Source organism: Asterias amurensis, chromosome 13, assembly GCF_032118995.1.
Source record: "Asterias amurensis chromosome 13, ASM3211899v1".
Lineage (NCBI taxonomy): Eukaryota > Metazoa > Echinodermata > Asteroidea > Forcipulatida > Asteriidae > Asterias > Asterias amurensis.
In genome coordinates this window covers 15,083,637-15,107,722 of record NC_092660.1, presented here as the reverse complement: position 1 = coordinate 15,107,722, position 24,086 = coordinate 15,083,637, and the positions used below count along the sequence as shown (strand labels likewise).

The 24,086-nt window shown below is 39.0% G+C and overlaps 1 protein-coding gene, 2 long non-coding RNA genes and 2 other non-coding genes across 5 annotated transcripts in view; 3 read left to right on the top strand and 2 right to left on the bottom strand.

Moving 5' to 3' along the window:
* The window catches only part of LOC139946102 (PP2C-like domain-containing protein CG9801), a 37,196-nt gene that overhangs the window by 7,570 nt on the left and 5,540 nt on the right, over positions 1-24,086 (bottom strand). Inside the window, exon 4 of the mRNA XM_071943705.1 lies at positions 6,268-6,503. Within this exon, the coding sequence (XP_071799806.1) occupies positions 6,268-6,503 (236 nt within the window). The remainder of the gene's footprint in view (positions 1-6,267; positions 6,504-24,086) is intronic.
* On the bottom strand, positions 2,164-2,235 carry Trnaa-cgc (transfer RNA alanine (anticodon CGC)). Its single transcript has one exon. It is a non-coding gene; the product is annotated as a tRNA-Ala (tRNA).
* Positions 9,744-9,813, top strand: LOC139946622 (U6 spliceosomal RNA). The gene has a single exon (XR_011787281.1). It is a non-coding gene; the product is annotated as a U6 spliceosomal RNA (small nuclear RNA).
* LOC139946371 (uncharacterized) lies at positions 9,818-11,832 on the top strand. Its single transcript, XR_011787232.1, has 3 exons — positions 9,818-10,476; positions 10,738-10,803; positions 11,688-11,832. It is a non-coding gene; the product is annotated as an uncharacterized lncRNA (long non-coding RNA).
* On the top strand, positions 16,425-18,439 carry LOC139946120 (uncharacterized). The gene is made up of 3 exons (XR_011787208.1): positions 16,425-17,083; positions 17,345-17,410; positions 18,295-18,439. It is a non-coding gene; the product is annotated as an uncharacterized lncRNA (long non-coding RNA).

The following is a 24,086-nucleotide window of genomic DNA, read 5'->3' as shown; positions in this document are numbered from 1 at the left end:
GTTTTCTTGAGAAGATTTAAACGTGATGTATAGTTGAGTGTCGTCTGCGTACACATGGTAATTCAGATTAAATTTCAGGATGATGTCACGAATCGGTAAAGTGTACAGCGTAAACCACTGCGGGCCGAGTACCGACCCCTGTGGCACAGAGTAGTTCAAAACAACAGGGTCGGATATCGCAGTGCCAATACATACATGCTGAGTTCTATTGTGGAGATACGATTTGCACCATGCTAGGGCTGTGTCCTCTATGCCAAGGTGATTCTGGAGCCGAGAGAGAAGGATGTTATGATCAACAGTGTCAAAAGCAGCACTCAAGTCTAGCAGGACTAGTGCCGTAAGGTTACCATTGTCCATAGAAGAAAGAATATCGTTGCTCACACGGACTAGTGCAGCCTCGGTCCCATGGAAAGGCTTGTATGCTGACTGGAACACGTCGGACAGGTTGAAAGTATGAATGTGATCAGAAATACGTGATGACACTACTCGTTCGATGACTTTTCCAAGATATTTAAAGTTTGCAACAGGTCTGTAGTTTTTGAATATCTCCTTGTCCAGGTTTGGTTTCTTGATGAGCGGCCTGATGTAGGAAACTTTGAGGCTATCGGGGAAACAACCGGAACTGAGAGATTCGTTTACAAGCTTAGTGATGTAGGGTACAAATATATCAATGTTTTGCTTTATCATGGATGTTGATACTGGATCCAGCTCACAGGATTTTGAAGGAGATTTCATAATAACCCTTTGAATTTCAGCAACAGTGGCAGGCTCAAACACAGATAGTCTACACTCTGGTTGAAGATGTGGCAATGTCTGCGGCAATTGATTAGCAATTGGAAATTAGAAACTAGAAGATAGTATAAGCAGGATGAGGTAGAATATTATGACATTGTCCGTTCAAGTTTCAGTATGTAATATCGAATAGGTCTTTTGCGTGAGGTAAACATTTACTGTACAACTAACGAATCAATCAATGCATTAACATTGATTGATTTATAAAGACTATTGTATTTGAGAAACCCTTGTTGATAAAGCATTAGTCGTGCTGGTCGCATGTCAGTCACGACTTTATTAATTCATGTTTGTATACAACGTGCAATCTTGAATATTTTTTTAATATTAATTCAAGGTTAAAGGAACATTACAGAAAGGTTTTTTTTTCACAAAACAGTTGCTGACAGTGTAAGCACTTTATGCAATCCACCATTACATAAACTGACAAACCTGTAGAAGTTTGATATCGATCGGCCATCTGGGTCACGAGAAAAAAAGTGAAAAACCGATTACACATTAATTTGCATGACGTTGATGCAAACAAATTGATAAAATGCTCACTGACAACTCCAAACACAAAGTTAAATTATTTATTTTTCATTGAATATGACATTTCAAGCAGAAATATTTAATGTTTTCTACTATCATCATTATTAGACCGTGTAAGTTTGATGTAAATCTGTGATCTTCACGGTTTTGTTTTCTTACCAATTCTGTAACGTTCCTTTAACGATCGATATATATTATTCAGTTTTATTCTATTTAAATTCCTGGATGTCTGTATAGGGACCGGTCTCTTTTGTGTTTTTAACCTCCTCTTACTGTGACAGTTTAGGAAACTTACTCTTGTAAATTTTTACTCTTTATTTTTTGTTTATATTGCTTTTAATTTTCCGTAACATTCTTACATAAATTTTCGTAATTGTGATTTTATGTTTACTTATTAAAATATGTTAACTTGATTGCAGGAATGGAAACCAGTAATTGTTTTACTGACTTGGCTTACCCTGGGTAACTAAAGGAAATAAATAAACAAATAAATAACTGACGTGATTGTTTTTGCCTTATTAATAAAAGCAACTACTTAAAATCGCATTCTATATGTATATCAGGCATCAGACAGCTCTGGAGAGAAGGGGCAGTTTTTTTCACCTCAAGTTTACCTCTCTAATCACACCTCACACGCATAATGTAAAAAGAAAATAACACACGACGTTAACGTTTCTGATAGAAAATTTATTTCCTTGTCCCTCACTCACTTACCCCCCCCCCCCCCCTTCGTAGTTGTGACAAATTTGAGAAAAACTATTGCTTAAACTTATGTTTTCCTTCCAAACACATGCTGTTTATACTTCAAGTCAAGAAAATTAGTAGTAAAAGAAAACCGCATGGAGATGCCGGGGATTGAACCCGGGGCCTCACACATGCGAAGCGTGCGCTCTACCACTGAGCTACATCCCCGATTGTTCAAACTTAGTCATTCTATAGATTATATACTACGCACAGTGTATTGCGCAAGATTTCGAGTGCTTGCGCGCGCGGTATGGGGCTGTAACTCGACGGCTGTTTCATGTACGACTAGTGCATGTTCATCTATTTGCAGCACGTAATAAAACGGCCGACGTACCGTGTTTATTTACTGTGTACACAACAATGAGCTTATCATTACACTGACAGTACATGTACATATTAGATGCATGTGTAGAATTATATGCATGGAGGTAGAATTCTACCTCCATGTAGTACATGTACATGTATATTATGTACATGTACCTATACATGTTCCTATGATGTACAGTGCTTTTCTCTCTGACAAAAAGGCTTTAAGACAGTGGACACTATTGGGAGTTGTCAAAGACTAGCCTTCACAGTTGGTGTATCTCAACATATGCATAAAATAACAAACCTGTGAAAATTTGAGCTCAATCGGTCATCAAAGTTGCGAGATAATAATGAAAGAAGAAAACACCCTTGGCACACGAAGTTGTGTGCGTTTAGATGGTTGATTTCGAGACCTCAAGTTCTAAACTAACCTTGAGGTCTCGAAATCAAATTCGTGGAAAATTACTTCTCTCTCAACAACTATGGCACTTCAGAGGGAGCTGTTTATCAGTGTTTTATACCACCAACCTCTCCCCATTACTTGTCACCAAGAAAGGTTTTATGCTAATAATTATTTTGAGTAATTACCAGTAGTGTCCACTGCCTTTAAGGGGAAATTGAAAACGTGTGATGTCAAAACAAGTACGAAAGGCATGCAGTTTCTTCAGCCGCTGCTGTATTCACCCAAAATTTGAAGCCTTCTTCAACACAATTAATAACAAAATAGGCGGCCGGTCTGTCAGGTTGGTTGTCAAATAAACCTTTACACAAATTCAAGATGATTTAGTTGGGATTTCTTATAGGCCTAGACCTGTGATTGTGGAGATACATGAAAACAACCACATGATCATACACATGTACGATGTAAAGAAAATGGCCCGACTAAAATCTTGAAGCCTATTATTATTTTTCAGAGACCCAACCAACAACAGCTAACGAGCCGCCAATTACAGTACAAATATACACGAGAGAGTGATCATACAGTTTTAAGTTGATGACAACAACACTGACACTCACAGTCACATGGCGGCTCCCGATCCCCGGCTCGTGGTAGTTGTATCTACCTCCATGGTTGTATATAACTTGTACCCATGGAGGAAGAAATGGTTGTACCATGGAGGTAGAAATGTACATGTGCCATCCATCGACAAAGAACCACACGACCATTACGATACATTCTGTGCGTGTACAGCACATACACCGTAAAACCCTACACACACAATACACCAACCACGTGCATCAGAATTCTAGTCTGTGGAGAGCAACACGTGTGTGTCGCGACGTCAGCGACAAGCATACAAAAAATTGCCCGTGATTGGCTGTCGAGCGAGACCACAGTGTTGTGGCAGTGAAATCCTTATCTGTTTGTAATAAAAATATGATGCAGAAGTTCATGAGCCCGGACCAAGCGGCACACGGGTTTTAATACTTATGAGAGAGGGTTTTGGTTTGAAAGTGGGGATTTAACGTGCATTATTAGGCCTACACACCAAACTGAGTGAATCAAGTTTAGTTGCTGGGGACAGGATCCGCCCCCCCCCCTTCGATAATTTCTTAAAGGTTTTTTTTAATATTAGTGTCTACTTTCGTTGAATTATTTCAAGAATTTGTATCCCTTTTTTTGTTGCAATAAAATTGCTTTGATGTTTAACCGAAGTAAGTCCTGCTGCAGTGTGCATCCCGCTGTTCAAGATAGGCTGTCACCTTCCTGGTGAGTTAAGACCGTCACCGTAAACGGTGTTAACCATAAAATCACTGAGCCATGTCGTGCATCGTAATTACAAATTGACATGAACAAAAACAATCAGCACACCAGTACATGCATCCGGCACCACTCAGACAGTCAAGTGACGAATTAAACAGCGATAAACAATGGCCGCAGCTTCAGCGAAACACAGCAGCTGTTGTGTAACCAAAACCAGTACAGAATTAAGTCCTGTACAAACAAATCAAATTGGGTAATCCATTGTATCCCCGTGTTGACAACTTGGTCAGTAACCTTACACTCTGACAGTTACCGCCCCCTTTGATAACCACGTGCACTAACCAACACTATAGACATGGTAGACCTACAGGCGTCAGTAATGATGTTCAAGCCTCCATACCCTGACCCATAGAGGATCGAAGGAAGAGCTTCCTCCATGTCCTGACCATGTACAGCCCTGAATGCCCCCAAGCAAGGCGGACTGGAACCTGCTGCTGCCCCGATGGTCATCTCTGGTAGGTTTCTTTCTTACTTTCTTACTTCTTCATCACTGTTTTACTTCCATTTGCTTTGTGATTAACAATTAATTTTATTTCCCCTCTCGAAAGATGAGGGTATGGGGGGGGGGGGGGGGAAATCTTATCATTATTGACAACTCAGTTGGTTTAATCATGGTTCAATCCTGATATATTCAACAGGCTTTCAAAAAACCGCTGACGATCTTCCTTCCGCGGTGTGCATGAAGTTAGTTATAGCATAGAGCAAGGTTATAGGATTACTTTTATACAAGTTTCGTCTAATTATTCGGATAGTTAGCCTACGCCTATCCTTCACTGAGTGAGCTTGTGGAGTATTGAATCATGAATGTGTTCTCCCTATTGGTGGAGTTTTGGATCATGATTTAGATCCTTGTTCATTTCATATAAGTATTTTACAAGAGACGGACTTCTTGTTTGCAACAGCACTGGCCGCTGTGGAATGTCCTTCCCACACCGGGGAATTCGCTCTAAGAAGTATGTGTGGGGAAAAGCATGGGAAAAGTAACCAAGACTCCAACTTGGTCTGAGAGTCCGGTATTACTGGTGTTATTAGCAAAACCTTGTACTTGGTAACGAGTGTTGGGCCGGAGCTGTTGATAGTACAAAACTTTGTGAGAAACGGCTCCCTCTGAAGTAACGAAGCTTTCGATACATAATTATTTTTCCACGAGTTGGATTCCGACACCTCAGATAATTATATAGAATTTTAGGTCTCGAAATCAAGCATCTGACGAAAGCACACAACTTTTTGTGGCAACAAGGGTGTTTCTTCTTTCATTATTATCTCGCAACTTCGACGACCAATTGAGCTGAAACTTTCTCAAGTTTGTTATTTTGTGCAAATTATGTTGAGATACACCAAGTGAGAAGACTGGTTTTTGACAACTACCAATAGTGTCTAGTGTCTTTGACGACTGGAGTGTAGCCAAAATGGCGGCATTTAGCCGGTCTGGTTGTTTATCTCCAGATTTCTAGTCCCCAAGCCCAAGCTCATCAGAACTCTTCAACCGCCGCCCCCCCCCCCCCCCCCGTCATTAGGTAAAAGAAGGAAACACAAGTTTATAATTATTATAGGCTATTTAAAATCCCATGACATAAGTGATACAATATTCCACTCATCAGTCGAACGACTGTTATAATGAAGGAAAACTCGTGCACGCTATGGCTCACTCGTGAATGTGTTCATAATAGTAACATGTTTCTTTGTCCTCAGACAACCAAATTGTATTACATGGATTGTATGGTCGTCACTGAATAGTAAAGCACAATTTCTGTATAACCTCCTTCGGCGTGTTAGTTCTGTCGATGAACCGTATTCAAAACAATTGGTAATTTTTATGGACATAGTGAAAGCCATGAATTGATCTTTGGAGAGTTTTGTGTAATAGTGCAAGGGACCACAGAGCTGCTAAAGGAGAAAAAGTAGCTAAGCGAACAAAGTCATGCTTACATAAATCAGGTCACCAGCCAAAATCCATGTGACATGCTCAATTATTTTTGACCCGTGTGTGTGCAGCTCATTTTTGCTAAGAACACATTATTATTTGTAAGCAAAATTGTGTGCTTAAGCAGCCCTATGAAATTGGTTTTATATGGGTTTAAAATAATTGTTCACTAAAATAGTTAGTGTTAATACCAAATACTTACGATTGCAGTTGTCATTCTTCTGCACGCCGTTTCCATGGGGATCTGTGGATGATGACGTCACTGCATGGCCATTGCCAACGTGGTTACTACCATTGTTGGTGAGCCCTCCATCTGGGCCAGAGTATGAGGCAAGAATGTCTCGATTGAAGAAGGCTAGTTCCTTGCGAGGAAGCTCGTTGTAACTTTTCCCGGAGGAGTAAATGCGAGGTAAGTCGGGGGAAAAAGACAGCCGAATTCTGGAAACAGAGAATGATTTTTTATTCGTTTTTTTTTTTTTCGTTTCGATTTTTAATGATCGTTACTGCAAATAGGATATTTCAAGGCACTGGACACTATTTCTAAAATATAATTTTTATCATAAAAACTTACATGGTCACGAGCAATGTAGAGCTAGTTGACAAATTATTTTATGAGAAACGGCTCTCTCTGAAGTAACGTTCTACTTGTATGTAGTTTTTGAGAAAGCGGTAATTTATCACTCAAAATAAAATAACAATAAAAGACTTCAGCTGAAGCCTTTTTATTGAACATCTTAAAGCACACGAAGTCTAGCAACAAGGGTATTTTTCTGTCATTATTCTCTTGCAAAATCGGTTACCAATTAAGCCTAACTCTTCACAGATTTATTATTTTGTGCATAATGTTGGGTTGATACACCAAGTGAAAATACTGGTCTTTGACAATTATTACCAATTGTGTCCAGTGCCTTTAATGACGGTATACAGGTGTTAAAAACTAATCGAACTAACAATCTAAATGTTCTGGAAGTCGAGTTGTATTCGTTCAAACCTATAGGCCTTCACAACGAAACAATCTAATTTAGGACCGATAAACATGGTTTAACAATGCCAGGATTTTGTGGTGGTGGACATTGAGGGCGCTATTTACGTTTAGCGGTGAACACCTCGTTGGAGACAAACCGCGGATCGTGGACACCGTGCAATTGAGATGGCGCCCTCACTGTTTTGTTCAGTTTCACGAATCTTTTGGAATCTCGCCCTGACAAATCTTTAAGTTTCACCAAAATACTATGGCTATTGTTTTGCTAAGTACACAACAAAGATCATGCCTATGCAATATTTATTCTCAACAATTATTTTAGGCATTTAGTTTTAAAAACTTTTTTAATAGAAAATTTGCCCTGTTTGGTGTTTCTTTGTCGCACATGTCTGGTGATGGTTTTTAGACAAAATGAACCTATAAGTTAATGCAAGCTGAGATAATCCGAGAAGTTTTAAAAAGGTAACACAAGATAATTATACGAACTGTTCAATAATGATTTTGGGTTAAATCACATTCCATCCATCATTTTCTTCATCCAGTGAGAGGAGTGTAAGAAAAGCCAACAAGTTATTGTTTTGATAATATTATAAAAACCAAAATAACCAAAATAACCTGACAGCTTTGTTTTTCCTTGTGTTTTTCTTTCAGCAAGATGTTTAGAGAGCGGGAGCAGCTTGGTGTATCGGATCAAAGGGAATCAGGTAAGTTGAAAACCTTGTTTTGAAAATCGTTTTTATTTTGATTTAAAACACGTTTGCCCTGATCAAGGCAAAACATAAACTCTTGGTAGGGAATAACTTTTTGATCACTTTATTTCAAAGTTTAACAAGCCATGAGTTTTAAGGTTCATCTATCAGGCGGGAAGGAAGAAAGTTCAGGAATTCAAGCTGGTCACAAAAGATTAAGGCCTGAAAGGAAATCAGAGGTGAGTTGAAATGTTGCTGACAATCCTGTTCTGATTATTTGGAGATTGGTTCAACTTGAGTTGTACTGTTACAGATTGTTGCAGACTGTTCCATACTTTCGTGATTTTTTAAGTGTTCTATAATAACTATGGTTAATATTACAATGTTAGCCAATATAGCTTCATACATTGTTTTGAACTCATTACATGTATTTTCGTCAGTTTTAAAGCGAATATTTCAGAATTGATTTAGAAAGGTTTGCGTTAACACCATGTAATGACTATCTCTAATGAGTTGGGGTGGTTCTGAAAAGAACCATTGGTTTCAACTCGACGTTTCGATCAATATGTTTTGATCGTCTTCTGGAGAAAGCATTGATTGAAATCACTTCTGAATCCTTGTTTTAATTTGTCTAAAACCAGTCATTAATTGCTAGAGCAAGTTTAACTTATCACAAATGCTTGAATGTTCCTATACATGTTGATCTGATCTCTTTCAGAAAACTTTTGGAAAACTCAGAGCAAGAGAAGTGTTTACATGTAAAAACATGTAAGAAATCTTCCTTTCTTGGAACAGCCTTCGTCTTTGTCTTTATCACCTTATTTGATACAAACACAGAGTCTTCAGAGATACAGACAAGCTCACATCTCTTAAGGTAAGAGTAAGTAAAGAATAAGTCTGAATTGTGAATTCAGACTTTCAATAATGATTGCTGTCTTATTCTTTGTACATGACAACAAGTAGACATGGTGTAAAATGAAGAGTTAAGAGGAATACCTCTGTGCTTGAGTCTGCACACGAGGTTTTGGTTTGGATGGGAGACCCAGAGTTCAACAGAAAGCAGTTAAACACTGAAATGAAGTGATGACAACATTATAGCAGCCCTGCCTGATGTTAAAGCACCAGCTATCCATTCAGCAGAGACTGATAAGAAGAATACCTCTGTGCTTGTGAATCTGCACAAAGAGAGGTTGTGGTTTGGATGGGAGACCCTACAGAGTTCAACAGAAAGCTAACATGCCTGATGTTAAGCACCTTGACAGGCAAGATGAGACAAGTGCCTGGCAATCAAGAAGAGGCTGACAGTCAATAATGATACACAAGTGCCTGGCAAGGCATTCAAGAAGAGAATTACAATCAAGAGGAATGTCTTCTCTGGCCTAAATGTAAGACAGGAGTTTAACAACAACATAAGGTGAGTTCAATGCATGCTTTCTTTAACATGATTGAGAGACTTTGTGGTCTGGATGCCTTCATCTGCAACTGAGTCACTCTGCTGCAAGCTTCTGCAAGATCTACGTGCTGTCAGCAGACTGCTGTTTGTTGGCATGTACTTAATTATGCACACAAACTGCTGTACACACACAATGTGTGAATAACCACAACGCATGCGTGGTGGCTATTGATAATGTTAAGCTTCCTTTAGTGCCATAACCTTTGTGTTTCCTCATTCAACCGGCTGTGTGTGTGTGTGTGTGTGTGTGCATTGACTGTGCTACTGCATGCAGTGTAATAAGCAAAATGTGAATGTTTGTTAGATTTAGACGTAATGCAACAAATAGTGTAACATAAATGTACTATTTTACCAACCTAGGAAGCTCATAAATTAATTATTAAAAAAACATTTGTTAAGAGTACATCTCTGTGAGTAGTTTGAACTAAAAAGGTTTTAATGGATAGCTTTTAGGGCTATTTTAAAGGTTGTGTGTATTTTGTACAGACGGAGCAATGATTTGGTGACTCTAAGCTAACTGCTCTATATAACTAGGAGGTGTTAAGTAGTTAGTCGTGCTAGCTTCGGCTGCACATATACTAAAATTGGAACGATACAGAGAAGATTAGCATGGCCCCTGCGCAAAAGTTGCATTGCGTTCTTCTCTGTGAGCCGAAAACGCAGACTCTGGGGATTTTTTGCGCAAATATTAATAATTGGGCTGCTAAAAGTGGAAAAAACATCAATTCTTTCCATTTTAGTGAATTTTTGGGCAAGATATTACTGTTTTTAGAAATGGCCGATTGAGTTTTCTAGTCCCTTTTTTGACATGTATGCATACCTCATGAATTAATCATTAATTATTTAAATTTCTTCCCTCTCTTACTTTGAGCCAATCACAGTAAAGCAGTGATAAATAGACATTTATTCCTAAATTTTGTTTAGGAAAGAGTAAAAAAGTGTAAAAAAAAGTGTAAAAAATTGAAAAAATCTGGTGGTCCTTCTTTGTTAACACACCTAATACGTCCTGGGTACTAAAAAGCATTCATTATAACCAAACGCCTGCAAAATAATGTTTTAAAGTTATAAAATTGATAAAGTAAGTGCAAAATTAAGTTCTTACTTCATTATCGCCATGACTAAATGTTATGTTTTTATATTTTATTTTTCCATGAAAACCATCCTGAGTAAATTATGGAGCCTAGCCTACCAGTTTTTTACTTCACTTGTGTGAGAAACCCGACACAGGGAGTGTGGCCCGAACCGAGTCACTGCCATACACAAAAGCTGCCCATTTAATTAGATGGGGTAAGTCAGATTTTAATTTTATTTTATATTAATGAATGCTATATCAATCACAAAATATCTGACCATGGCAGCAGCCCTTGCCTCTGGAGTAGCTTTAGTAGATCAAAGTGAAAATCAAGTAATGATGGGCCATGAATCTAGGTGGGTAAAGTTGACACAAATACAATCAACTGTTATGCATAGCCATTTCCACTGTAATATTAATCATGAAACAGTTAATATATTGGGTCAAACTAAATGTATCTTTTTATAATGCAACAGCAGTATGATAAGGCCAAAAACTATGTGTTGCTAGCTCAAACTACTGCCTGCCCTGACTGCACACAGGTAAAGTTTTGCCTTAACTTTTATCCCATTTTAAACTTATTATTTCTCCTTTCATACTAAGAATTTCTTGTAAGGGTTATTCTCACTTTTACAGTAAATTAGTATACATTTGTTTTATGATACTTCTGGAATGTGAGAGGCTATGAAAATGGTTAATTTTGGGGTAAGGAAAAGTGGTGTTACTTGTTAAAGAAGGTGCCCATTCAGAGGAGGTGCCAGTGAGACTCCATTGTTACAACCCCCATCCATACTGCACAATAGAGGGGTGCATTGTTGTATTAACTCTGCCCTCTTTGACAAGTTTTTTTCCTACCAATTCTGCACACAAAAAAGAAATCAAGAAAAAAAAAAACTTTGTTTTTATTGTCATTCAAAATTGCCCTCCATTCGAACTGAGCCCTCGGTATGTGATGGATTTGCAAAACTTGTGGACATTGTTTTTGAAGCATTTTTGGTGGGGGTTTTACTCCACATAATTGCCGACCATGTTAGCTCACAAAATAAAAGCAAAACTGTACAATTTTGAGGCATATTTGTGTGGATCATTGTTTTCTACTTCAAAAAACCTCTTTCCAACCATATGCATTCATAACAAACATTTCCAAATGCTTTTCATGGACCAACGTCAATGGGTCTCTTCAAACCAACAACTTGTCTGTGCCCAATACCCCTTAACACTTAAGCACCATCTTGTAGAAAAAAAATTACAAACAATTTCAATTGCACTCATTGAAAATGTTTAGAATATATTGTTGCATGTTACTTTTTCCCATTTCACCTGACTGATTATTTACAAGTGTACATGTACTACTACTTTTTAGTAATTTTTCTGTTCCATACTTTATTGTGGGTGTAACGCCACATCAATATAATTAATAATACAGAGAAGAACCAGCCATCCGCTGTAAGACAAGGCAGCCAGCAGCTATCCAGTGGCCAGCAGCCATCCAGCGGAGGCCGGGGCTCATCCAGCCAGCAGCCATCCAGCGGAGGCCGGGGCTCATCCAGCCAGCAGCCATCCAGCGGAGGCCGGGGCTCATCCAGTGGCCAGCAGCCATCCAGCGGAGACCGGGGCTCATCCAGCCAGCAGCCATCCAGCGGAGACCGGGGCTCATCCAGCCAACAGCCATCCAGCGGAGGCCGGGGCTCATCCAGCCAGCAGCCATCCAGCAGAGGCCGGGGCTCATCCAGCCAACAGCCATCCAGCGGAGGCCGGGGCTCATCCAGCCAGCAGCCATCCAGCAGAGGCCGGGGCTCATCCAGCCAGCAGCCATCCAGCGGAGACCAGGGCTCGTCTTCCAGTCAGGCACCAGGGATGGCCAGAATGTCAGACAGACAAGGTATCTATCTTGGAGTATCAATTTAAAACAAAATTGCAGGTTTTGTTTGTTTGTTTGTTTGTTTGATTTGTTGGCTGAAGAGTTGAATGAGATTTTAAATACTTCTTTCTTAAAAGAGTCAGGAATTTATTATTATTAAAGCTGTTGCTTTGACCCACCTAGTTCCTCCGATCAGAATCTATGAGCGAGAAACCAGAATACGTGAAAAATTACAGGACTACTGCATCTCTTTGGAACTCCTTGCCTGCAATCTAGACTGTTTATAGAGGAATATCAATTTCTACCTCCAGCTCACGACGAACTTACATTAAAGACAAATAATAAAATGGTTTAAACGCTAACATATATCTGATTTTCTTAAATTTTTATTTGCAGATGTTTCTTGGACCAAAATACAGGACCAGCTACCTGGCCAGACAGCAATAGGTATATGGAGTGCCTCATCGACAAGCTGTGTTCCCTCTTTCCGGGGAAGGTCCGAGAGAGGGGACACACAACACAGCGATGGGCACTCATATTATTGGCCTACAGAAACATCCGAAACAAGGTGCTGGACAACGCCACTCTCACCAGGCACACCCAGATCCAGCTGATGGAGATTAACCAACGAACTCTTATACAGTGGTATGTATTCTATAGTATCAGCTTTATTCTCAGACTACACTTACATTAATACTGTAATGCAGCGTCTGCTTTTTAAAACTATATCTTATTTCTTAATTTCTTATTCTGCTGTTTTTGTGATTACAGGCACAATGAGAAATCAAAGGCAAGGGAGCGGCGAGTACTGGAGATGGGAATCAGCGTTCCACGGCCCCCGATGACATCTCCAGAGCCCCTCCCTGCTCCACTTGAGAGACCCATCACATTGACTGTGCCTGGTGTAGAGCAACAACACCAGTTCAAGGATCCGGCAAACACTGCTGGAAAGGGAACACCCGTGCGGGCCCCACGGAAACAAGTTCCAACCCCCAGACCAGTGCCCCGACCAGTGACATCCGACACGGCACCTTCGGACCAGCCTGCACCACCCATGTTCACCGTCATATTTCCTGGCGCCGGCGGGGGCCAGACCCGAGAAGACCACCCCCTTGTCCAGCCAGCCTCTGAGGAGCATCCAAGGTCAGAGTCCAAGCCAGTACCACGCAGCACAAAGCATTATCGGCGGCGTGTGGCTCAAGAGGATGAGGCTGGTGTTCAACGCAAGAGAAACAGGTATGCTAAACGCACAAAAATTACAACTTGCGGCCAGTGCAAAAAACCTCGTGAATCTGAGAGCCACACCCAGTACTACGGCTGCTGGTACTGTGCCAACAGTGCCAAGGAGTCCTTTGAGGAATGGCTGGCGAGGATGGTGGCCAAGCGGAAGGCCATGAAACAAGAAAAAAAGAAATAAAGACCGAATGTGGATGGTTGCAGGGCACAGCTGGACGAAGGACGTCAGAACTGGTTGGGGGTCCACAAGCCGGATCATTGTAACTGGTGTTACAAACAAAAGTTTTTAATGCTGCCAAATCCAAGGAAAAATGATTGAAAATTCAGTGTTTATAAAAAGATGATCAAAAGATCTCAAATTCATAAAAAATTTGGTCTGAATACATTTACAGACACATTTCGAAACTGAATTTAAAATATACATTATTTTCAATCATGCCTTGGATTTGAAGGTCCCAAGCCCTTGTTAAAAAAGCAGAGGGGAAACTTTCCCAACAGGTGAGTAGAGTAAATGAAGGTAAAAATAGTCTTATCTTTCTCATCAAAGGATTAAAAGCAAAAATTTAAAAACATTACAATTTCATAAACTCAAGGTGTCATTCAGAAACATTTGAATTTATTTAAAGCAAGTCATTATAAAAATAAATTCATTATAATATGCTGCTTTGGAAGCATGATGGTTGATAAATATCTACCAAATTAAAGCTCAGAGACATTGGCATGGGCCCAATTTCATAGCGCTTCATAACGGCCGATTCTGTGCTTATATAACTGTGCAAATTCCATTTCAAAGTGATGCTAACCGTAAGCAAACAAAAAGGCATGTTTATCTTCCAAAACTTATTGCACCAAATTCAATTACGTCACAATGCAAATCCATGGTGAACGCGCACAATCGCTGCCAAATTTTCTCGCTTGGACTACCTGTGAAATACGCTTACACCCTTTGCACAAACTTTGCTCATACCGTTAAACTGCGCTATAAAATTGGGACCAGTACATTTTGATGTAAAACTTTAGAAATAATCACACTTTATACAAAAACATTCTTTTCTACAAAGCAGCATTCAAGTATTTATTATGTATCTCAACAAGGCTAAATTACAGAGTCGAAAAATTACAGAGAAAAACAAATCCTGTTGCCCTATTCTGATAACTATTTTCAAATGACTAGAAGTCGGTTGTACATTTGGACGAGCTCGGGTTAAGAAATAGGATAGTGTAAGACAAAGTTGTTTCAGTGCCAGGAGAAGAAATCAAATTAAACTTTGCCCCAGTCTACTGTCATCATCAAATTAGGTGGTTGTCAACTAATTACCACACCAACCAAAAATTAAAGTAAAAAAAAGTTGCCAATGATGTTTACACCCTGGCAAAGTTGTGTCAAAGGCTATAATGATTAATTAATGACAACACGTTGTCATTAGATCTTAAAGAAAAACATATTGAACCGATCACTATTTCTTTTTTACTTTTTACCTAGTGATTGATTGTGGGTAAACCAAAATGTTTAAAACAATATAACATACCATTCGGTGTTGTCTAGGTCCCTCAGGAGCCCCCCCCCCCTTTATACAAAAAATAGTTAAAAAGAAAAAGACAAAAACTATATCTTGCATTAGGAAATAACGTCTATACAAAACTATAACCTTTAAAAATTCATGATTTAGTTTGCCTACATGTACAGTGGTAAAATCAATAAAGAACAAGTTTGATCTTAGCAACTGACCACTGTAATTTAGCATAAAACTTAACTGATATTTTGAAGACTTTGATGGTGCTGCACACGTAATCCGTCCTCCTTCTTCATGCGTGCTTCATGGTGGGGTCATGGTGCGTAGCCTGCTGCTATTGAGGATCGGGTTCACATTGCTTCACACTATATTCAGAATTTAAGAAAGACAATTAAATAGAAATTTCAGTTTAATTTGTGTTTATGTGTGGGGCAAACGAAAAGTAATGTAACATAGCTGTTTTGGTCTTTCCATTGAAAAGAATGGCAAATCGTAAACTGACCAAGGGTACGTAATAATGTTGAAGCGCCATGCACCACGTATGCGAATAGAATTGCCACTAATTTTTATTAATATTATGTCTTGACACTTTTAAGGCAGAAGGCTTACAGACAAATTAAAATTGGGGCGGGGAGGGGAAAGATCACTTCTACTTTTCCACCGTACCTCGCCACCTTTTTTTTGTTGGTCCCCTCCCTTCTCATATAGATACCATAATACATAGGCTAGCCCTCCCACAAATAAATGCCTCCATTGTATTGTTAATTATTAGGCCAATATTTAGTTTATTTTATACATTAACATTGCGATACGTTCATTGTTATCGCAACTAGTTGGAAGGGGGCAAAACGAGGATAGTTGGTCATGACTGTACCAGTATTGTTTTAGAAAAAAATGTTTAAATAATTACTTGTTTTATTGGTTTGTTTAAAAAAAATTAAATAATTAATTTTTACACTAACAACACATTTTTACACTGTTCAACTGTATAAATTTATTGTTGAAGTGGGCTTAGCAAGGAGGGTGCCAAAATAGCTCTAAATAACAATAAACTGTTATAAAAAAATACAATTTACACAAATTACTGATATTTATTGACAAAAAAAATGTGTTCAAATATTTTCACGAAACTGGTTAAACTATACCAATGACAGCCCAAATTTCCTATTCGTTTGTACACGTCCTCGCTTACGAACGTGAAAATAACATATTTTAGACACAATTACGCAACCAAAATCAACGAAAATTACTGAATGTAACAATTTCACAAACTTACCAATATTCAGGGTGTTGAAATTCACTTTACGGCTATAATGTGTGATTTATGGGCGATAATTCAGTCGAATTTCTGAAGAAAAATAATACGATCGGAAAGGAAGGATGACGTCACGCAGTTGTATAGAGCGCCCATTTTACAGCCGATCGGGGCTATTTTTGCATGTTCCAATTTCGTTCCAATTTCGCAATCCAGGGTTCTGATTGGTCGCGTCGTTCCAATTATTGTTCCAATTTCACCGCGAAGATCGGGGGGTACAGGGCCCTGCGCAAAAGTTGCATTGCGTTCTTCTCTGTGAGCCGAAAACGCAGACTCTGGGGATTTTTTGCGCAAATATTAATAATTGGGCTGCTAAAAGTGGAAAAAACATCAATTCTTTCCATTTTAGTGAATTTTTGGGCAAGATATTACTGTTTTTAGAAATGGCCGATTGAGTTTTCTAGTCCCTTTTTTGACATGTATGCATACCTCATGAATTAATCATTAATTATTTAAATTTCTTCCCTCTCTTACTTTGAGCCAATCACAGTAAAGCAGTGATAAATAGACATTTATTCCTAAATTTTGTTTAGGAAAGAGTAAAAAAGTGTAAAAAAAAGTGTAAAAAATTGAAAAAATCTGGTGGTCCTTCTTTGTTAACACACCTAATACGTCCTGGGTACTAAAAAGCATTCATTATAACCAAACGCCTGCAAAATAATGTTTTAAAGTTATAAAATTGATAAAGTAAGTGCAAAATTAAGTTCTTACTTCATTATCGCCATGACTAAATGTTATGTTTTTATATTTTATTTTTCCATGAAAACCATCCTGAGTAAATTATGGAGCCTAGCCTACCAGTTTTTTACTTCACTTGTGTGAGAAACCCGACACAGGGAGTGTGGCCCGAACCGAGTCACTGCCATACACAAAAGCTGCCCATTTAATTAGATGGGGTAAGTCAGATTTTAATTTTATTTTATATTAATGAATGCTATATCAATCACAAAATATCTGACCATGGCAGCAGCCCTTGCCTCTGGAGTAGCTTTAGTAGATCAAAGTGAAAATCAAGTAATGATGGGCCATGAATCTAGGTGGGTAAAGTTGACACAAATACAATCAACTGTTATGCATAGCCATTTCCACTGTAATATTAATCATGAAACAGTTAATATATTGGGTCAAACTAAATGTATCTTTTTATAATGCAACAGCAGTATGATAAGGCCAAAAACTATGTGTTGCTAGCTCAAACTACTGCCTGCCCTGACTGCACACAGGTAAAGTTTTGCCTTAACTTTTATCCCATTTTAAACTTATTATTTCTCCTTTCATACTAAGAATTTCTTGTAAGGGTTATTCTCACTTTTACAGTAAATTAGTATACATTTGTTTTATGATACTTCTGGAATGTGAGAGGCTATGAAAATGGTTAATTTTGGGGTAAGGAAAAGTGGTGTTACTTGTTAAAGAAGGTGCCCATTCAGAGGAGGTGCCAGTGAGACTCCATTGTTACAACCCCCATCCATACTGCACAATAGAGGGGTGCATTGTTGTATTAACTCTGCCCTCTTTGACAAGTTTTTTTCCTACCAATTCTGCACACAAAAAAGAAATCAAGAAAAAAAAAAACTTTGTTTTTATTGTCATTCAAAATTGCCCTCCATTCGAACTGAGCCCTCGGTATGTGATGGATTTGCAAAACTTGTGGACATTGTTTTTGAAGCATTTTTGGTGGGGGTTTTACTCCACATAATTGCCGACCATGTTAGCTCACAAAATAAAAGCAAAACTGTACAATTTTGAGGCATATTTGTGTGGATCATTGTTTTCTACTTCAAAAAACCTCTTTCCAACCATATGCATTCATAACAAACATTTCCAAATGCTTTTCATGGACCAACGTCAATGGGTCTCTTCAAACCAACAACTTGTCTGTGCCCAATACCCCTTAACACTTAAGCACCATCTTGTAGAAAAAAAATTACAAACAATTTCAATTGCACTCATTGAAAATGTTTAGAATATATTGTTGCATGTTACTTTTTCCCATTTCACCTGACTGATTATTTACAAGTGTACATGTACTACTACTTTTTAGTAATTTTTCTGTTCCATACTTTATTGTGGGTGTAACGCCACATCAATATAATTAATAATACAGAGAAGAACCAGCCATCCGCTGTAAGACAAGGCAGCCAGCAGCTATCCAGTGGCCAGCAGCCATCCAGCGGAGGCCGGGGCTCATCCAGCCAGCAGCCATCCAGCGGAGGCCGGGGCTCATCCAGCCAGCAGCCATCCAGCGGAGGCCGGGGCTCATCCAGTGGCCAGCAGCCATCCAGCGGAGACCGGGGCTCATCCAGCCAGCAGCCATCCAGCGGAGACCGGGGCTCATCCAGCCAACAGCCATCCAGCGGAGGCCGGGGCTCATCCAGCCAGCAGCCATCCAGCAGAGGCCGGGGCTCATCCAGCCAACAGCCATCCAGCGGAGGCCGGGGCTCATCCAGCCAGCAGCCATCCAGCAGAGGCCGGGGCTCATCCAGCCAGCAGCCATCCAGCGGAGACCAGGGCTCGTCTTCCAGTCAGGCACCAGGGATGGCCAGAATGTCAGACAGACAAGGTATCTATCTTGGAGTATCAATTTAAAACAAAATTGCAGGTTTTGTTTGTTTGTTTGTTTGTTTGATTTGTTGGCTGAAGAGTTGAATGAGATTTTAAATACTTCTTTCTTAAAAGAGTCAGGAATTTATTATTATTAAAGCTGTTGCTTTGACCCACCTAGTTCCTCCGATCAGAATCTATGAGCGAGAAACCAGAATACGTGAAAAATTACAGGACTACTGCATCTCTTTGGAACTCCTTGCCTGCAATCTAGACTGTTTATAGAGGAATATCAATTTCTACCTCCAGCTCACGACGAACTTACATTAAAGACAAATAATAAAATGGTTTAAACGCTAACATATATCTGATTTTCTTAAATTTTTATTTGCAGATGTTTCTTGGACCAAAATACAGGACCAGCTACCTGGCCAGACAGCAATAGGTATATGGAGTGCCTCATCGACAAGCTGTGTTCCCTCTTTCCGGGGAAGGTCCGAGAGAGGGGACACACAACACAGCGATGGGCACTCATATTATTGGCCTACAGAAACATCCGAAACAAGGTGCTGGACAACGCCACTCTCACCAGGCACACCCAGATCCAGCTGATGGAGATTAACCAACGAACTCTTATACAGTGGTATGTATTCTATAGTATCAGCTTTATTCTCAGACTACACTTACATTAATACTGTAATGCAGCGTCTGCTTTTTAAAACTATATCTTATTTCTTAATTTCTTATTCTGCTGTTTTTGTGATTACAGGCACAATGAGAAATCAAAGGCAAGGGAGCGGCGAGTACTGGAGATGGGAATCAGCGTTCCACGGCCCCCGATGACATCTCCAGAGCCCCTCCCTGCTCCACTTGAGAGACCCATCACATTGACTGTGCCTGGTGTAGAGCAACAACACCAGTTCAAGGATCCGGCAAACACTGCTGGAAAGGGAACACCCGTGCGGGCCCCACGGAAACAAGTTCCAACCCCCAGACCAGTGCCCCGACCAGTGACATCCGACACGGCACCTTCGGACCAGCCTGCACCACCCATGTTCACCGTCATATTTCCTGGCGCCGGCGGGGGCCAGACCCGAGAAGACCACCCCCTTGTCCAGCCAGCCTCTGAGGAGCATCCAAGGTCAGAGTCCAAGCCAGTACCACGCAGCACAAAGCATTATCGGCGGCGTGTGGCTCAAGAGGATGAGGCTGGTGTTCAACGCAAGAGAAACAGGTATGCTAAACGCACAAAAATTACAACTTGCGGCCAGTGCAAAAAACCTCGTGAATCTGAGAGCCACACCCAGTACTACGGCTGCTGGTACTGTGCCAACAGTGCCAAGGAGTCCTTTGAGGAATGGCTGGCGAGGATGGTGGCCAAGCGGAAGGCCATGAAACAAGAAAAAAAGAAATAAAGACCGAATGTGGATGGTTGCAGGGCACAGCTGGACGAAGGACGTCAGAACTGGTTGGGGGTCCACAAGCCGGATCATTGTAACTGGTGTTACAAACAAAAGTTTTTAATGCTGCCAAATCCAAGGAAAAATGATTGAAAATTCAGTGTTTATAAAAAGATGATCAAAAGATCTCAAATTCATAAAAAATTTGGTCTGAATACATTTACAGACACATTTCGAAACTGAATTTAAAATATACATTATTTTCAATCATGCCTTGGATTTGAAGGTCCCAAGCCCTTGTTAAAAAAGCAGAGGGGAAACTTTCCCAACAGGTGAGTAGAGTAAATGAAGGTAAAAATAGTCTTATCTTTCTCATCAAAGGATTAAAAGCAAAAATTTAAAAACATTACAATTTCATAAACTCAAGGTGTCATTCAGAAACATTTGAATTTATTTAAAGCAAGTCATTATAAAAATAAATTCATTATAATATGCTGCTTTGGAAGCATGATGGTTGATAAATATCTACCAAATTAAAGCTCAGAGACATTGGCATGGGCCCAATTTCATAGCGCTTCATAACGGCCGATTCTGTGCTTATATAACTGTGCAAATTCCATTTCAAAGTGATGCTAACCGTAAGCAAACAAAAAGGCATGTTTATCTTCCAAAACTTATTGCACCAAATTCAATTACGTCACAATGCAAATCCATGGTGAACGCGCACAATCGCTGCCAAATTTTCTCGCTTGGACTACCTGTGAAATACGCTTACACCCTTTGCACAAACTTTGCTCATACCGTTAAACTGCGCTATAAAATTGGGACCAGTACATTTTGATGTAAAACTTTAGAAATAATCACACTTTATACAAAAACATTCTTTTCTACAAAGCAGCATTCAAGTATTTATTATGTATCTCAACAAGGCTAAATTACAGAGTCGAAAAATTACAGAGAAAAACAAATCCTGTTGCCCTATTCTGATAACTATTTTCAAATGACTAGAAGTCGGTTGTACATTTGGACGAGCTCGGGTTAAGAAATAGGATAGTGTAAGACAAAGTTGTTTCAGTGCCAGGAGAAGAAATCAAATTAAACTTTGCCCCAGTCTACTGTCATCATCAAATTAGGTGGTTGTCAACTAATTACCACACCAACCAAAAATTAAAGTAAAAAAAAGTTGCCAATGATGTTTACACCCTGGCAAAGTTGTGTCAAAGGCTATAATGATTAATTAATGACAACACGTTGTCATTAGATCTTAAAGAAAAACATATTGAACCGATCACTATTTCTTTTTTACTTTTTACCTAGTGATTGATTGTGGGTAAACCAAAATGTTTAAAACAATATAACATACCATTCGGTGTTGTCTAGGTCCCTCAGGAGCCCCCCCCCCCTTTATACAAAAAATAGTTAAAAAGAAAAAGACAAAAACTATATCTTGCATTAGGAAATAACGTCTATACAAAACTATAACCTTTAAAAATTCATGATTTAGTTTGCCTACATGTACAGTGGTAAAATCAATAAAGAACAAGTTTGATCTTAGCAACTGACCACTGTAATTTAGCATAAAACTTAACTGATATTTTGAAGACTTTGATGGTGCTGCACACGTAATCCGTCCTCCTTCTTCATGCGTGCTTCATGGTGGGGTCATGGTGCGTAGCCTGCTGCTATTGAGGATCGGGTTCACATTGCTTCACACTATATTCAGAATTTAAGAAAGACAATTAAATAGAAATTTCAGTTTAATTTGTGTTTATGTGTGGGGCAAACGAAAAGTAATGTAACATAGCTGTTTTGGTCTTTCCATTGAAAAGAATGGCAAATCGTAAACTGACCAAGGGTACGTAATAATGTTGAAGCGCCATGCACCACGTATGCGAATAGAATTGCCACTAATTTTTATTAATATTATGTCTTGACACTTTTAAGGCAGAAGGCTTACAGACAAATTAAAATTGGGGCGGGGAGGGGAAAGATCACTTCTACTTTTCCACCGTACCTCGCCACCTTTTTTTTGTTGGTCCCCTCCCTTCTCATATAGATACCATAATACATAGGCTAGCCCTCCCACAAATAAATGCCTCCATTGTATTGTTAATTATTAGGCCAATATTTAGTTTATTTTATACATTAACATTGCGATACGTTCATTGTTATCGCAACTAGTTGGAAGGGGGCAAAACGAGGATAGTTGGTCATGACTGTACCAGTATTGTTTTAGAAAAAAATGTTTAAATAATTACTTGTTTTATTGGTTTGTTTAAAAAAAATTAAATAATTAATTTTTACACTAACAACACATTTTTACACTGTTCAACTGTATAAATTTATTGTTGAAGTGGGCTTAGCAAGGAGGGTGCCAAAATAGCTCTAAATAACAATAAACTGTTATAAAAAAATACAATTTACACAAATTACTGATATTTATTGACAAAAAAAATGTGTTCAAATATTTTCACGAAACTGGTTAAACTATACCAATGACAGCCCAAATTTCCTATTCGTTTGTACACGTCCTCGCTTACGAACGTGAAAATAACATATTTTAGACACAATTACGCAACCAAAATCAACGAAAATTACTGAATGTAACAATTTCACAAACTTACCAATATTCAGGGTGTTGAAATTCACTTTACGGCTATAATGTGTGATTTATGGGCGATAATTCAGTCGAATTTCTGAAGAAAAATAATACGATCGGAAAGGAAGGATGACGTCACGCAGTTGTATAGAGCGCCCATTTTACAGCCGATCGGGGCTATTTTTGCATGTTCCAATTTCGTTCCAATTTCGCAATCCAGGGTTCTGATTGGTCGCGTCGTTCCAATTATTGTTCCAATTTCACCGCGAAGATCGGGGGGTACAGGGCGCAAGGATGACACGCAAAATCGTGAAGCGTTCCATATTTTTTCATATTTTTCAAAAAAAAAAAAAAAAAAAAAAAACTTTTTTTTTTTTTTTTTTTTTTCTATCTTTTCGATCTTGAGTAGGCCTTACTACTTTAGGAGGCCATTGGTTGCCTAGATCTCACAGAACTAAATTAGAGTGACTATATTCCATACCTCCCCTCCCCCTTTAAAAAAAATGTACACAAACCGTTATTTAAAAAATGTACTTAAAAAAGAAAATCGAGAAAATGTTCACATCAAATTAACAGTTTGATCTTTGTAAATCTAGTTTCTTGAAAACAAAAAACCAATGGACTTAATAATGGAGGCCAACAGGGAGCCTTAGTGCCTAACAGGACACCGCCAGCCCCCCCCCCCCCCCCCCCCCCTCGCCCTTAAAAAAATATTAAACAAACAAACAGCGACAAATGAGAGAAAAACAGAGAGAGAGAGAGAAATACGTAAAAAAAAAAAAAAAAAAAATGTAAATTATGTTTTTTTGGCTGGTCCATCCACGAGCTGATCTTTGGCCTAATAATAATAATAATTCTTATAAACGCCTATAGCACATACAACAATAACATGCTCATTAATGCCGTTATTGAATCGTTGATGAAACATCATGCAGTACAAATGGCATAGCTGTTTCAGTTTATGCTGTTGATTTGATCGAACTGAATTTATTTGTAGAAAACAGATATAAACAAAATACATTTACTTGGGGGTTTGGACATAAATTGAGTCGAAGTCAGAAGGACGTCTCGAACACATTACCAACTTCCATCCATCTAGCCACTTAATATTTAATGCTTGTCATATGCTGAGATTCACCAAGACTTCTGTTTGACAATTTAATTTTTGTTGGAATAATATACAGTATTGATCTCCCCCTCGGCAGGTAAACACATTCTCCTGAGATCACAGTAGTGGGTGAGAAGTTCATCACATCACCCAGAAAATTATTCATATTATTGTTATTATTATTATGACTCGTAAATATATGCGAAAGTATGTTTTTACCTCACTGGGCATGTACCATTCAGTCTCGT